The sequence below is a fragment of the Oncorhynchus masou genome, chromosome 30 (genome assembly GCF_036934945.1).
Source record: "Oncorhynchus masou masou isolate Uvic2021 chromosome 30, UVic_Omas_1.1, whole genome shotgun sequence".
In the NCBI taxonomy this organism is placed as follows: Eukaryota; Metazoa; Chordata; class Actinopteri; order Salmoniformes; family Salmonidae; genus Oncorhynchus; species Oncorhynchus masou.
The window spans coordinates 16481834-16497742 of record NC_088241.1 but is presented as its reverse complement, the minus strand read 5'-3'; the positions used below and the strand labels follow the sequence as shown (position 1 = coordinate 16497742).

Sequence of the window (15909 nt, the reverse complement as noted above, 5' to 3'; positions counted from 1 at the left end):
TACCAGGACGTGTACTCCGAGCATGCGCTGACCAACTGGCAAGTGTTTTCACTGATATTTTCAACCTCTCCCTGTCTGAGTCTGTAATATCAACATGTTTTAATCATGCGATGCAATCTATATTGCACTCCACACTGCACTTTCCAAAAGGAACACCTATGTGAGAATGCTATTCATTGACTAGAGCTCAGTGTTCAATACCATAGCACCCTCAAAGCTCATCCCTAAGCTAAAAACCCTGGGACTAAACACCTCCCTCTGCAACTGAATCCTGGACTTCCTGACGGGCCGCCCCCAGGTGGTAAGGGTAGGTAACAACACATCTGCCACGCTGATCTTCCACACGGGGGCCCCAAAGGGGTGCGTGCTGAGTCCCCTCCTGTACTCCCTGTTCACTCATGACTGCAAGACAACGATGAGACAGCCTATAGGGAAGAGGTCAGAGACCTGACCGTGTGGTGCAAGGACAGCAACCTCTCCCTCAACGTGATCAAGACAAAGGAGATGATTGTGGACTACAGGAAAAGGATGGCCGAGCACACCCCCATTCTCATCGATGGGGCTGTAGTGGAGCAGGTTGAGAGCTTCACGTTCCTTGGCGTCCACATCACCATCATACTGACATGGTCCAAGCACACCAAGATAGTTGTGAAGAGGGCTTGACAAAACATATTCCCCCTCAGGAGACTGAAAAGATTTGGTATGGATCCTCAGATCCTCAAAAGGTTCTACAGCTACACCATCGAGAGCATCCTGACATGTTGCATCACTTCCTGGTATGGCAACTGCTCAGCCTCCGACCGCAAGGCACTATAGGGTAACGAGTACGGCCCAGTACATCACAGGGGCCAAGCTTCCTGCCATCCAAGACTACTATACCAGGCGGTGTCAGAGGAAGGCCCTAAAAGTTGTCAAAGACTCCAGCCACCCTAGTCATAGACTGTTCTCTCTGCTACCGCACAGCAAGTGGTACCGGAGCGCAAAATCTAGGTCCAAGAGGCTTCTAAACAGCTTCTACCCCCAAGCCATGAAACTCCTGAACATCTTAGCAAATGGCTGCCCAGATTATTTACATTTAAGTAACTATTTCACTGTAAGGTCTACACCTGTTGAATTCTGTGCATGTGACAAATACAATTTGATTTGATTTGTTATTGTGCATCTAGTTCCAACCACTGTCAAAAACAGAATAGAAAGGTATGATTGGACTGGTGCCCATATCACTGATGCTACATGAATCATAGAGAGCACAGTACAGACTTACTTTTGTAAATATGAATTGAGGACCCAGGTGAAGCGGTACACAAACCTTTTGGCCGTCAGGTCCTCTGTAGTCAGTTCCTGTACCCTCACGGACACAGTTTTGTGGATCGAGCTTGAAGAACCTTTCCAGGTGTTGTAATGTGTTGGGAAGCCTTGCCCATGGCGCACTGCAGCACTAACTACAGTTGCTTGACCAGGTCGTCCAACAGGCTCTCCACCCTGCCAAAGTAGTTTTGAATGAGGTTCATGTTGTGCGTGTTCTTGTTGCACATGTGGTACTTAAATGTAAATATGTAAATGTACTGATCATATATGAGGTCATTCCATGAGCACTCCAGGTTCATCGGTTGTGGTGGCCCTCCAGTAGCCCGGTTTGCTCTATCATTAACCTCAGTCACTGCACAGGAAAGTATGAGAAATATTACTACACAAATACGTTGTAATTGTACAATGTCACATAAAATGTTATGCAAGCCAACAATAATAGTTCCCAATCAAGTGGCATGTTTGCAGCTGAACATACCTGAAAATATATTCTTCAGATTCGCCACGACTGAGGCTAGCTGACTGTTGCATCCCGGCATATTTTACATCCTTCAGGTTCTCAATGGTATTGACCATTTGCCTCCAGTCATTTCCTATGTCTCCCAGGGAGATCTGAATGTCTTTCACATCCCCCAGGCCATTGTGGAGCTGACGGAGGCCTGAATGGACCCTGTCTAACTGGGAGTGGATTGCAGCCTGGAAATTGTGGACAGACAAATGGTAAATGGTTTAGAGAGGGTTTTACATTTATCAAAGGGTAGTACAGATTCACAGAATGCAGCCAATGTCAAAGCTAAACAAATTATTTTCTACCTTCAGTCCCAAACAGGTCCCACCTCCCAGAGCTTCTGCTCTCACACACAGAAATCACTGTTTGCAGATCTACAAATATGTCTGTCCCAGTAGGGCCACTGTCTTTGATACGGTGCTAAAGCACTGACAAAAGTCTGAGTGCGTGAAATTGACGTGTGCAGTTGTACAGATGCAATTAATGCTGGCAAATATTAGAATTCGATTACAACTACAAACTCATCAGTTACATGCTTACAACTACAGATGATTATTTAATGTTCACAAATGATCAGTTACACACTGGCAAATTGTGCTTACAACTACAAATCTATTCCACACACTCAAATCATCATGCCATGTTCTCTGTTTTGCACACCAAGTGTCCTTCTGAAAGACATTTACATTACATTACATTTAAGTCATTTGGCAGACGCTCTTATCCAGAGCGACTTACAAATTGGTGAATTCACCTTAGGACAGTTCCCTCTGTGTGTATGTGTGTGTCCTGCCTATTGTCGTGCCTCGCCTCAAAATAGCCCTGTTAGACAGCCAGAGATTCATATCTCTCATCTACCTTTCAGCCAGGAAGATTGCACACTGACAAAAACACGCCCCTTTGGAGTGTCCTTGTTAGCGTCAAACATAGTTTTTTTTCCCCTCCACACTCCAGGATATTCCCTGTATAGCTCATTTAAAAGGAATGAAAGCATTCAAGTGTTCAAAACATTCAAATGAAGCACTGTGCGTAGTGAAGCAATTCAAAGTCAAACAATGCCAGCAAAGAGATCCTTTCCAGAGCCTGTTTATTTGGTAGGACAACTGCTGCTTTGATGTTACATTTGTATATTTATTTAATCCATTTCTCTTAAAATCAAAAGGCATACTTGGATACATCTTCATTTTGGAGAGATCTTTTTATTCTTCCCCTTTATATTCAGCTGTCAAGACAATATATTTGAAGGCTGTTATATAGGATCCAATAGTCTCTGAATTACATTTCTTCTCCATATCGCTGTCTCTTCACTAATAAGAGCTGTGCTTATGCAGCATCACATTAGTGTAAACCAAGACTGTTCTCAGGGCCTGCCTGGTTGAAACTAGATACACTACATGACCAAAGGTATGCGGACAGCTGCTTGTTGAACATCTCATTTCAAAATCATTTGCATTAATATGGATTTGGTTCCCCATTTGCTGCTAGAACAGTCTCCACTCTGTTGGAACATTGCTGCTGGGACTTGTTTCCATTCAGCCACGAGCATTAGTGAGGAGGTCGGGCACTGATGTTGGGCAATTAGGCATGGCTCGCCGTTGGTGTTCCAATTCATCCCGAAAGTGTTTGATGGGGTTGAGGTCAGGCCTCTGTGCAGGCCAGTCAAGTTCCTCCACACCGATCTCGTCAAACCATTTCTGTATGGACCTCACTTTGTGCACGGGGGCATTTTCATGCTGAAACATGAAAGGGCCTTCCCCAAACTGTTGCCACAAAGTTGGAGCCACATAATTGTCTAGAATGTCATTGCATGCTGTAGCGTTAATATTTCCCTTAACTGGAACTAAGGGGTGAACCATGAAAAAACATGAAGAAAAGCCCCAGACCATTAGTCCTCCTCCATCAAACTTTATAGTTGGCACTATGCATTGGGGCAGGTATCGTTCTCCTGGCATCCACCAAACCCAGATTCGTCCTCGGACTGCCAGATGGTGAAACGTCCATCACTCCAGAGAATGCATTTCCACTGACCCAGAATCTAACGGCGACAAGCTTTACACCACTCCAGCCGACGCTTGGCATTGCGCATGGTGATCGTAGGCTTGTGTGCGGCTGTTTGGCCATGGAAACCCATTTCATGATGTTCCCGACAAACCGCTCTTGTGCTGACGTTGCTTCCAGAAGTAGTTTGGAACTTGGTAGTGAGTGTAACCGAGGACAGACAATTTTTACGAGCTGTGCAATTCAGCACTCGACGGTCCTGTTCTGTGAGCTTGTGTGGCCTACCACTTCGCGGCTGAGCCGTTGTTGCTCCTAGACGTTTCCACTTCACAATAACAGCACTTACAGCTGACCGGGGAAGCTCAAGTAGGGCAGAAATTTCACAAAAAGACTTGTTGGAAAGGTGGCATCCTTTGATGGTGCAATGTTGAAAGTCACTGAGCTCTTCAGTAAGGCTATTGTACTGCCAGTGTTTCCCTGTGGAGATTGCATGGCTGTGTGCTCAATTTTATACACCTGTAAAGAACGGTTGTGGCTGAAATAGCCAAATCCATTAATTTGAAGGGGCATACTTTTGTATATATAGACTGTTTTCAGGTCAGGCCTGGTTGTAGCTAGATACAGTGCATGTTAGTCGTTTCGGAGACACTTGTATCTAACCCTAACCCTTTTCCTAACCTTAATTCTCCTAACCTGCCACGTTAATTCCCCTAACAACCTGCGTAAGTTCTCCTAACCTGCTACGAAAAGACACTTCTGCTAGTCAAAATCGGTAGACTTGCCCTGAGAACAGTCTTGGTTTTGTTGGTTTTCTGTCCTGAGCCTCATGTTATCTTTCAATGAACTATCGACCAGGAAGGACATCAAAGAAATATGTAAAGATCCAATTAGTATTCATGGCTCTGAACTCTGGATTTTAAGGGTTGTTTTACCTCCTAGTCCAGGGTTTGTGAAAGTACGGAGGTTAAGCAGTGTATCCTCAAGAGTAGGGTAGAAGAGGCTGGTGATTGACTGTGGTGTTTTACACATCATGATGCTGTATCATGGTGAAGGTCTTGGCCGGTGTAATACATCTCTCTATTGCTGCTCAGTTATTAAGCATGAGCCCATATTGGTTCTTCTCAGCATGTGTTGGATAAATAGGAATAGAAGAGAGCCTCAAACAGATCACCCTTAATAGTACAGTATATGCCTTATAGGGAATGGAATGGATATTTCCAATGTTTTCGGTCCCTAGCTTTTTGGATTTGGGAGTAGAGGTCTTCTCGGGTGCAAAACACTTGTCCTTGGGTCCATCAGACCCCGAACCGACTTGATAGTCTTTAATATAGGGGAACCCGGACAGACCCTGAGAACAATCAGACCCCAACCCGAATGGACCTGACAACAACCAGACCTAGACCTGACCCCTACCCTAACCAGTACCTGATTGGATGCGAGTGACAAAAACAATTATGTTAATCAGAAGTTGCTATTCTGGTTAACAAATAGGTCTTCATATGTTGGCTAGGCTTTCTGTAAGTCAATAAATTATTAGTGTAAAATACATTTGCTTTAGGATATGCAGAGCTGTGGTCGGGTCACTCAGGTCCATCAGCTGTAGTTACGTAGACCCGAGACCAGATAACAATCAAACAGGACCTGACCCGGACCTGAAAATCATTTTGGACCTTGACCCTCTCGGGTTTGGGTTTGGGTGGACCCGTGAATACCTCTAGTTGGGAGCAAACCACTTAAGTGTTCTGTTGCTTCAAATTAGTTTTCAAGGACAGAACTCCATAATAACATGTTAGGGCATTAGATGCTTTAACAACCCGCTAGATTAAGAATATTATCTTGAGCACCAATGTTTGGGGCATTTTAAACTCTATTGAGGAACTAAAAACAGGATTGATGTGGCAATTCCTCAGAACCTAAAGCCTGGAAAAGGATGCCATGGAATCAAGAAAAGCAACAGGGAGAAACCTTGATGGTACTTGCTTAATTATCAAGACAGAGCTCGACGTGTGTGTGTTCGCTAATGTAATGCATCATTGTTATTTACCCAATGTGAATCCTTGCGTCTAATCACTTGGCAGGGTGTTGTATGAGAATTTGTTTCTTCTAAAGCACAGCTTGGCCTTCCACACTCTGCCTTCTTCAGCTGACACCGAGCATCAATCAAACTCAACAGCAAGTCTTCTGAATGTACATGTTGTTCCTACAACCTCCTCCAACAGCAGACAGTACACTTTTCTAGCCTGTAAGTGCAAGACTGCTGTCAATCTCTTCCTTACTGTATGCACAGTGCTTGATTGGGACATAGTCTGTCACTCACACCTACTCTTTTTGTCACCATTTTGTTTTAGATAGTAGTATGGAAAGTATGAAATGAGATAGTATTCTTCCTATGAAAGATCTTAGCACATGTTTCTTATGTGTGTCAGACAGTATGATGAATCCTTCTCATGGCATGCAGTAATGATTCCTTTCATCTCCATGTTCACACTTTAATGTTTTCACTTCCCACTGGGCAAAAAACGTGTTGAATCAACTTTGTTTCCACGTCATTTAAACAGAAACATTCAATGTGATGGCGTTGAATCAACGTGGAAAACTGGATTTGCAAAAAGTCATCAACAAAAGGGGGAAAAAAAGTCTTTTTCACCCAACTTTGAACCTACTAAATCCAATGCCATGTTGACATTTTTTGTTGAATTCACATTACAACTCAACCAAATGTAAATCAAAAATGGACGTTGAAATGATGTCTGTGCCCAGTAGGTTATTACCCATAACTAGCTGGGAAGGAGGAGGCATTTCATATTCCGGTATTCCAGGACAGTCTTCCAAGCCTCTGGGAGACTCTGCACATCCCCTGAGCATGGTGCTCTCTTCCCTTCTTGGAATATAATAATCAACAAAAAAAGCACACACACGCTCGTGCTTGCACATGCACACACTCACCACCTGCCCTTTTTAATTAGCATCCTGATGTCAGCACTATGTGAAGGTGTATGCTTGTGTGTGTGTGAATGAAGCAGGACAAGTCTGACAATATGGCTCTTTTTTTACCCCTTTTCTCTCCCCAATTTCATGGTATCCAATTGGTAGTTACAGTCTTGTCTCATCGCTGCAACTCCCATACAGACTCGGGAGAGGTGAACACAACCCAACCAAGCCTCACTGCTTCTTGACACAATGCCCATCCAATCCGGAAGCCAGCCGCACCAATATGTCGGAGGAAACACCGTACACCTCGCTACCTGGTCAGCGTGCACTGCGCCCGGCCCGCCACAGGAGTCGAAGTGCACGATGAGACAAGGACATCCCTACCGGCCAAACCCTCCCTAACCAGGATGACGCTGGGCCAATTGTGTGCCACCCCATGGGCCTACAGTATGGCTCTTTGAACTGTATGGGGAGCCATTATGGAGACCTTCCAGTAGATAAGAGGGCTGTTCTGTTCCTGGTTAACTAAACCCAGTCAGCTCAGCAACCTCTTCTGCCTCTATAGACCACAGGATGGTTGTTACCCCCACATATCACCAACACTGGCAGCTATGATAGATTCATTGATTTCTAGTTGACACTGGTTTCCTACTCCATCTCTTCCTTTATCTCTCTCAAGCTCTATTTCCACGGTGATTATTCATGACGCGATTCATTAATATCGAACACATGGAGCATTCAATAAATGTGCAACTTCTGTGACTTCTGGATGATTTGAACCCACTTAACCACTAACTTCTCCATGTTTTCACGATCAATGTAAAGCCCTAGATTATTATTTATTTAATGTGATTAGTATTCAAATAAAGTATGTATGGCCATCATTTTAAGGTCAATCTTGTTGCGTGAACTGAACTCTCATTTTAATATAGTGAAACATTTTTTTTTTTTTTATAAATAAACATTGTACATTAATAGTCAAATCAGCGTAAAAGCAGGTGGGAAACTGAGTGGGTCGAGCATAACACGTCAACTCTGTTACCCATAGACAGAAAGGCTGGAAATGTTGTTATTTCATTTTTAGCTTGCATTCAGTTGCCACTCCCTGTTGAACACACAGAACAAGCTTCCATTCCCCCTGTCACAAGGGGATTTGTGGCTGATTTTAAGATGAAGTCATCAACAGTAAATAGCAAATACTGCACACTGAACATTACAATCATTCCAATGCCTGACACAGACGTACATTGTGTATTGATTCTAAATGCATTTACACACCTTGTTATCTTGCTTTATCTTGCTTCATAAACAACGTCAGTTACTTGAAGTGGGTAAAAACATTTGTGTCGACATTAGTATAATTGTAATTTTTTGGTATAATTTGGCAAATGTCTGTTCAAGGCAAATCTCAAATCAAATCAAATTTTATTTGTCACATACAGATGCAGACCTTACCGTGAAATGCTTACTTACAAGGCCTTAACCAACAATGCAGTTCAAGAAAGAGTTAAGAAAATATATACTAAATAAACTAAAGTAAAAAATATTGAATGAAAAGTCACACAAAATAACAATAACGGGGCTATATACATGGTAACGGTACCGAGTCAGTGTGCGGGGGTACAGGTTAGTCAAGGTAATTTGTACATGGAGGTAGGGGTAAAGTGACTACGCATAAATATTAAACAGCGAGTAGCAGCAGTGTAAAAACAAAGGGGGGGTTCAATGTATATGGTCCGGGTGGCCATTTGATTAATTGTTCATCAGTCTTATGGCTAGAAGCTGTTAAGGAGCCTCTTGGACCTAGACTTGGCACTTCGGTACCGCTTGCCGTGCGGTAGCAGTGAGAACAGTCTATGACTTGGGTGACTGGAGTCTTTGACAATTTTTTGGGCCTTCCTCTGACAAGGCCTAGTATATAGGTCCTGGATGGCAGGAAACTTGGACCCAGTGATGTACTGGGCCGTACGCACTACCCTCTGTAGCAAATTACGGTTGGATGCCGAGCAGTTGCTATAATAGGTGGTGATGCAACCGGTCAGGATGCTATCGATGGTGCAGCTGTCAAACCTTTTGAGGATCTTGGGACCCATGCCAAATCTTTTCAGTCTTCTGAGGGGGAAAACATTTTGTTGTGCCCTCTTCACAACTGTGTTGGTGTGATTGGACCATGATAGTTTGTTGGTGATGTGGACACCAAGGAACTTGTTCCACTACAGCCCCGTCGATTTGAATCGGGGCCTGTTCGGACCTCCTTTTCCTGTAGTCCACGATCAGCTCCTTTGTCTTGCTCACGTTGAGGGAGAGGTTGTTGCATACTCTCCCTTTACAAGAACGCTTAACAGCTCAGGAACATACAGATTTTGGGTGGGATGGAACAACCCCCCCATACCTCTGTGTATATGATATTCGGAACATTCCATAAGAAGGTGGGCATACCGTATGTGTACTTTGTATGCTCCCAGGACAGACATCCCATGATCTTCTTCTTACATGACCATCAATCTGGCTGCCTCAAGCCTCAGAGCACACCGTAGCTACAGGAGAATTGATTTGTATAGCGTAATGACTATGGCTGAGCCCACTACTTGTGACCCTACTAACAAGTATCTTCTTGGCCCTTTAGCACAATGGTAAGATTAATGGGCTTGATGCATTATGGATTCCACCTGTCTGCTCTCTGCTGCCATATACAGTGAGTGTACAAAACACTGCTCTTTCCATGACATAGACTGACCAGGTGAATCCAGGTGAAAGCTATGATCCCTTATTGATGACACCTGTTAAATCTACCTCAATCAGTGTAGATGAAGGGGAAGAGATAGGTTAAATAATGTTTAAGCCTTAAGACATTTGAGACATCGATTATGAATGTGTGCCATTGAGGGTGAATGGGCAAGGGAAAATCAAATCAAAGTTTATTTGTCATGTGCTCCGAATACAACCTTACAGTGAAATGCTTACTTACAGGCTCTAACCAATGGTGCGGAAAAAAAGGTGTGTGTGTGTGTAGGTAAGTAAAGAAATAAAACAGTAAAAATACATTTGAGTAAAGAGTAGCAAGGCTATATACAGACACCTGTTAGTCAGGCTTATTGAGGTAGTATGTACATGTAGGTATTGTTAAAGTGACTATGCATATATGATGAACAGAGAGTAGCAGAAACGTAAACAGAGGGGTTGGAGGGTGGTGGGACACAGTGCAGATAGCCCGGTTAGCCAATGTGCGGAAGCACTGGTTGGAGTCAACATTGGCCAGCATCCTTGTGGAACGCTTTGAAACCTTGTAGAGTTCATGCCCCGACAAACTGAGGCTGTTCTGAGGACAAAATGGGGTACAACTCAATATTAGGAAGGTGTTCCTAATGTTTTGTACACTCAATGTGTTATAATATACTGTAGTTGTGCTTTGGTTTTCAAGCATGAATGGCTGAAGTGAATGCATGAATAGTAAATACAGTACAAATTATGTTGTTCTCCATGACATGCACTGAATGTGACAGTTCTCTGGACTGTTTGTCCTCCGAGTGAAACGGCCAACCATTTTATTGTACCATCAAATGCATTTGTAAATTTGTTTGTAATTTGACAGTTCTGTATAGTGATGTGTGGTTATGGAGATCATCTCATGCAGCCTGGCATTGTAAAGACACAGTGTTGCATGGAAAAGCAACCTGTAGGCAGACAGCGAGCAGTGTGACATACTGTAAGCAGTATGGTGTATATATATATATATCAGGGGACAGCCAAGGGTTTTAATGGTTCGTAGAAAGTTGTGGAACAGCACTTAAAATGAGTTTGCCTTTCCATGTGATAGTAATTGAAATAGAATGGCATGTGCTTAACTGTTGCTGTATAACTGGATACCCAACGTTGGCAGAAACGTGTTGCAGCCCAGTGGGTTCTGTTCTGCCTCCCTCTGGACCTCTTGGAAACAAAGAACCATTCATGTAAGCTCACAAGATCAGGGTGGCTCCTAAGTCAACGTCTGACCTGCCTTAGCCATGGTGCTTAACGCTGTTGATTAGGCCCAGAAAACATGTATTTTCTGGGTAAAGTAATCCTGAAGGATTTGAACCCTTCAACCCTTGACTTCCAAGTCTCTTTATCCATCTATCCCCTTTCATCTCAGGTTGAGCTTGACCCCTAACTCAAGTGCCTCTTCCCATGCTTCAACAATGTCCTCAAAATGTCAAAGATGGGCGTACAATCAGAGGGGAGACATTTTTGGCGGTGCTGTTTAGCCTGTCACTGTCTTCACCTCACAGAATAAGTAGATCGGTCTACATACTCCTTAGTACCGCTCATTTCCAGGTCTGCTCTCCCTCAGCTCTCCAACCTTACAGATGTACTTACTGTCAGCGCCAGTCATCTACCGTCACCTCCAGTCTCTTTGGTCTGTTCCACACCGGGGGCGTCAGAGTCCTGCTCTCCACTGTGGGGGCCCTGGTGGGCGGAGAGGCGGTCCAGGGACCTGGGCGACATATTAATGTCCCTTCTTCTATAGCACCAGCACATGGCCAGGTCGGCCCGGAACGAGGGCGTGTAGAAGCCATAGATGACCGGGTCAAAACATGTGTTCAGGTTGCCGAAGACAAACAGGGCGTGGTGGATGTATTCAGGCGTGACCTGCAGCATCTCCGGCTGGAACCAGTACCAGATACCCAGGAGGTAGTAGGGCGTCCAGCAGACCACGAAGGACATCACAATGATGATGGTCATCTTTAGAGTCTTCATTCGTGCTTTGGGGATCATGTCTGTGCCACTGCGTCTCAGGCAGGACTCGCCAGCTGGAAATGTATGGCACTGGTTAGTAGCTTCCTAAAGCTAATGTATCTATCATATCTCGCCTAAACATTGTCAATGTATAATTCATGTTGGAACAGCATATAGGCCTACTGAGGTTGCCATATTGGACATGCAAGTATTGTGGTTGCCAGATTGGAATAGCTAGCTTGTACCTTTGTTCCTGTGGAGTTGCTGATTGATCTCAATGAGGATGTGTGTGTAGCAGAAGCTCATGACCAGCAGGGGGAACACGTAGAGAGTGACGAAGTAGAACATGTTGTAGACCGTCTCCTGCCATCGCTCTTTGAAGCTGCCATGGGTCACACACTGGGTGAAGTCTACGCCCTCTGCCTTGATGGCCCGGAAGATGAACAGCTGGGGAACAGGAAGTCACTGAGTAACAACAACATCTAAGATGTATGACAATCCACCTACTGTGAATACAGAAGTACCTTTCACACAGGTATACACTGGGCTACTACAGTACTACTTTAGGTTGTGTCGAGGATAATTTAATCTACCTTCAAAGTATAAAACTCAGTTGAGGTCTTGACTGCTATTTTGTGCCAGCGCACTGGCCAGAAATGGGTGGTTTAATGAGAAAATGCAGTGGCTGAGTCATGTCTGCAGTATTTTCTGAATAATGAATGCAGTGGTCAATAGCATCACAATAGCTTTCAAGGTGGATCCATATTCTGCATTGGCTTTCAAAATGATTTGGGGACATAAATCACCATGACAGACATATATAAATACTGAATTGATTTATGATTTTATACTTTCAGTTGTATCCAATCTGAGTTGTTAGCCTTTTGCAACAATGCAATTTTACTTGTTTTCCAATCCCCAATGTATTAATAAAACATTAGATTGTTTTCAGTGTTTAAATACTTGCTTTTACAACATCTCCCTCCTCCCTCTGCTGATGTTGCACATTCCTAATTCTCAGGAATATAATCACATTTCACACTCTGGGGGGCACAATTAACTAACTAATATCAGCATGCCAGGAATTTAAAGATTTCTCGCTGAAATGCCTCCTCATTTCCAGGAAGACTCCAGAAGGCATATCCCCCCTATCTGTCTATCTATCTCCCACTTGTCCTTGCCCCAGTGCTGCATATACGGGGCCCCTCTGCTGTGATTACATGGGATCTCTGACGGTGTGGCACTGATTACGTGGGATCTCAGATCACTGTTATGCCCCTCTGCTGCATAGGGGCGGTGATTACGTGGGATCTCAGACGGTGTGGCACTGATACGTAAATCCTGTTATGCCCCTCTGCTGCATAGGGGCGGTGATTACGTGGGATCTCAGACGGTGTGGCACTGATACGTAAATCCTGTTATGCCCCTCTGCTGCATAGGGGCGGTGATTACGTGGGATCTCAGACGGTGTGGCACTGATACGTAAATCCTGTTATGCCCCTCTGCTGCATAGGGGCGGTGATTACGTGGGATCTCAGACAGTGTGGCACTGATACGTAAATCCTGTTATGCCCCTCTGCACTCTGCAGCCCTGAGAATTAAATTACAGGGGAAGAGCCTGAGGTAAGACGTTCAAGATGCTCATGCACTGTGGTGAATCACTCGCCTACCAGCAGGTGCACTGATAAAACTCCCAGCAGCCCCGGCGCCACTCTGGCAGCAAATTAGGCTTATTTGTCTACTCAGATACATAAATATATCCTCATGAGGGACGAATGCCGTTTCTCCCCCTTTGAATCGCCCGTCCCACACCCTGACACTCTACCCCCTTCAAGCAAACAGTCCCTCTCCTGCAGCTTGAAGTAAGCCATCCAAACAATGTAGAGAAGCCTGGACTACTTTGAAGTTGTGGTGCCATTACTATTTGAAACCATTTTACATACTGTGCAAGAAAATACCCAAGAACAATCCAAACTACGGTAAGTTATTTACTGTACATTTTCTATTTCCTTAGGCTACATTCTAAATCAGATGGCTTGTAATATATTTTCTACAGGGGGAAAAAAGATGCCCCTTATTGTGAGCTTGAATTGGTTGTAGCCAAAAACCAATTCAAGATCACACTGTGGGGCAGTTTTTCTTTTTTATAATAATAATATATTACAAGACATAAACCACTCTGTCAAGTTCAGAGGAAATATTTAATTTCCCTGTCAAAGCGAATCAATGAATGCATCCATCCACATTTCCCTCTACACCGGCTGTCCTCACAGACCAGTGCCCCATTAACTATCACTTTCCCATAATCCTTAATGCACTGCTTTTGTCAAGGGGTTTTCAGGAAAGCCTTTTTCAATGACACGGCAGGCAGGACTGTGTTTTTGATTCAAGGAACACATTGCCAAAGAACCAGGGAGATCCTCAGCCTATATTCACTAAATCCCCATCTTGGTCCATCAGTATGTGTGCACAGTAGGCGAAGCGGATTCAATTTCTGGATGAGATGAAAGTTGAGTACAGCACACCATGCAGGAACAGAATCGTAGGTAATGCCTCCTCATTTGTCACTGTGTGTGTATGTGTGTGTGTATTAGATGTACGCTTGACCTTGACCAGATTAATTCAGTATCTGTCACAAATGGTGACCTCAGCCATCCTTTCACCTGTCATCATTCACCACAGTGCATCAGCCACTGGGTCGAGAGTGTTAACTGGCACTTGAAACATCTGTGCAAACTGATTGATTATGCGTACACTCCCGCTCAGCCCAGTCAAAGCTCCTCTCTGTCCTGGCACCCCAATTGTGGAACAAGATTCCCCCTGAAGCTAGGACAGCAGAGTCTCTGCCCATCTTCCAAAAACAACTGAAACCCTACCTCTTCAAAGAATATCTTAAACTTCTGTATTGAGGCAAAATGTACTTACGACAACTGTGATATGTGGTTATCTCACCTAGATATCTATTTATTTATTAATGTCATTTTTACCCCCTTTTTCTCACCAACTTTGTGATTAAGATCATGTCTCATTGCTGCCGGGCTCGGGAGAGGCGAAAGTAGAGTCACGCGTCCTCCGAAACATGACCCGCCAAACCGTGCTTCTTAACATCTGCCTGCTCAACTCGGAAGCCAACTGCTCCAATAGGTCGGAGGGAACACTGTTCAACTGACGACCGAGGTCAGCCTGCAGGCGCCCGGTCCGCCACAAGGAGTCACTAGAGTGTGATGAGCAAAGTAACCCCCCCCCCCCCACCACCTAGCTATCTTAAGATGAATGCACCTACTCTAAGTACCTTTGGATAAAAGCATCTGCTAAATTACTAAAATGTAAATACACACTTCTAAGTGCCTTGACTAACCCACAGCTAGAGCTGCACTTGGCATGAACACGTCATCTCAACAACATACCAGGAATGAACAAAATTACTTTCATTTTAAGGAATTTACCTTGAATTTCTTGGAGTGCCACACTATTTATAGTAAACAAGGCTACCAGGGTTTTAACTCACCTGTGGTAAAGCCAGAAGCACGCTGAGGCCCCAGGCCAGACCCAGCATCCTCTTGTTCCTGTGGTGGGAGTTGAGTGAGTCCAGGGGGTGCAGGATGGCGTGGTGCCTGTCCAGACTGACCACCACCAGGATGAAGGCTGACGAGTGCATGGCAAACAGCTTGAGGAAGCATAGCATCTTACACATGGCGTCCCCGCCATACCACTGCACCGTGATGTTCCAAATGGCGTCCAGTGGCATCACCACAAAGGTCATCATCAGGTCGGCGGCGGCCAGGCTCATGATGAGTGGTCGCAAGTGAGAAGCCAGGCGCCGGCCACGCCCCCGGCACACACTGATCAATAACGCAAGGTTGCTGCAGGCAGCAAATAGGAAGAGGATTAAGGTGGCGCCAACACGGAATTGGGCGGCTCGGGTGAAGGTGGGCGCCTCCCAGTCAACCAGAGGGGGAAACTGGGACATGTTTGAGAGGGCGGGTTGCATTGACCCGGTGGCACCCACTAAGGGAGGCCTCAGGAGGGACAGGTTGCCAGACATCCTGGGTTGGAAAAGACAAGATTTATATGAATGACTATAGATGACAAAGTAAAACATGCATGTCATTATCGTGATTACATACATTATTATCATATACACATCAAAGTTTTTATGTGTCGTCAGATATTCTACGTTGCTCTTGATAGTATAAGTGATTATTAATGTAAAATAAGACCACAGTCCACCAACCAACTCATCAGAGAGAAGCGTACCCACTGGGTACACCACATCATTTCAACGTAGATAATTGGATAATATTTGGTTGAGACGGTGATCAATTAGATTACAACATATATTCACCCACTCAAAAAGCAGTGGTGTAAAGTTCCTCAGTAAAAATGTTTTCAAGTACTTTGGGGTATCTGTACTTTACTATTTATATTTTTGACAACTTTTACAAAAT

General features: G+C 44.4%; 2 protein-coding genes across 2 annotated transcripts in view; both read right to left on the bottom strand.

Annotated features, from left to right (window-relative positions):
* The window catches only part of LOC135522174 (thioredoxin-interacting protein-like), a 328799-nt gene that overhangs the window by 174580 nt on the left and 138310 nt on the right, over window positions 1-15909 (bottom strand). The gene's annotated exons all lie outside the window — the stretch shown is intronic.
* Window positions 11114-15599, bottom strand: LOC135523093 (gonadotropin-releasing hormone II receptor-like). Its single transcript, XM_064949821.1, has 3 exons — window positions 14970-15599; window positions 11707-11908; window positions 11114-11535 (listed from the first exon to the last, which is right to left on the bottom strand). Exons 1-3 carry the CDS (start codon window positions 15597-15599, stop codon window positions 11114-11116), a joined length of 1254 nt encoding a protein of 417 aa, XP_064805893.1.

Bases quoted from the DNA above. Each gene is read 5' to 3' on its own strand.
- LOC135523093 (XM_064949821.1), bottom strand. From the start codon at position 15,599: ATGATAATAATGTATGTAATCACGATAATGACATGCATGTTTTACTTT. The intron at 11,909-14,969 runs GTGAGTTAAAAC...CCTGTTCCCCAG, and splicing joins TGCTTCTGGCTTTACCACAG to CTGTTCATCTTCCGGGCCAT. The intron at 11,536-11,706 runs GTACAAGCTAGC...ATACATTTCCAG, and splicing joins GCAACTCCACAGGAACAAAG to CTGGCGAGTCCTGCCTGAGA.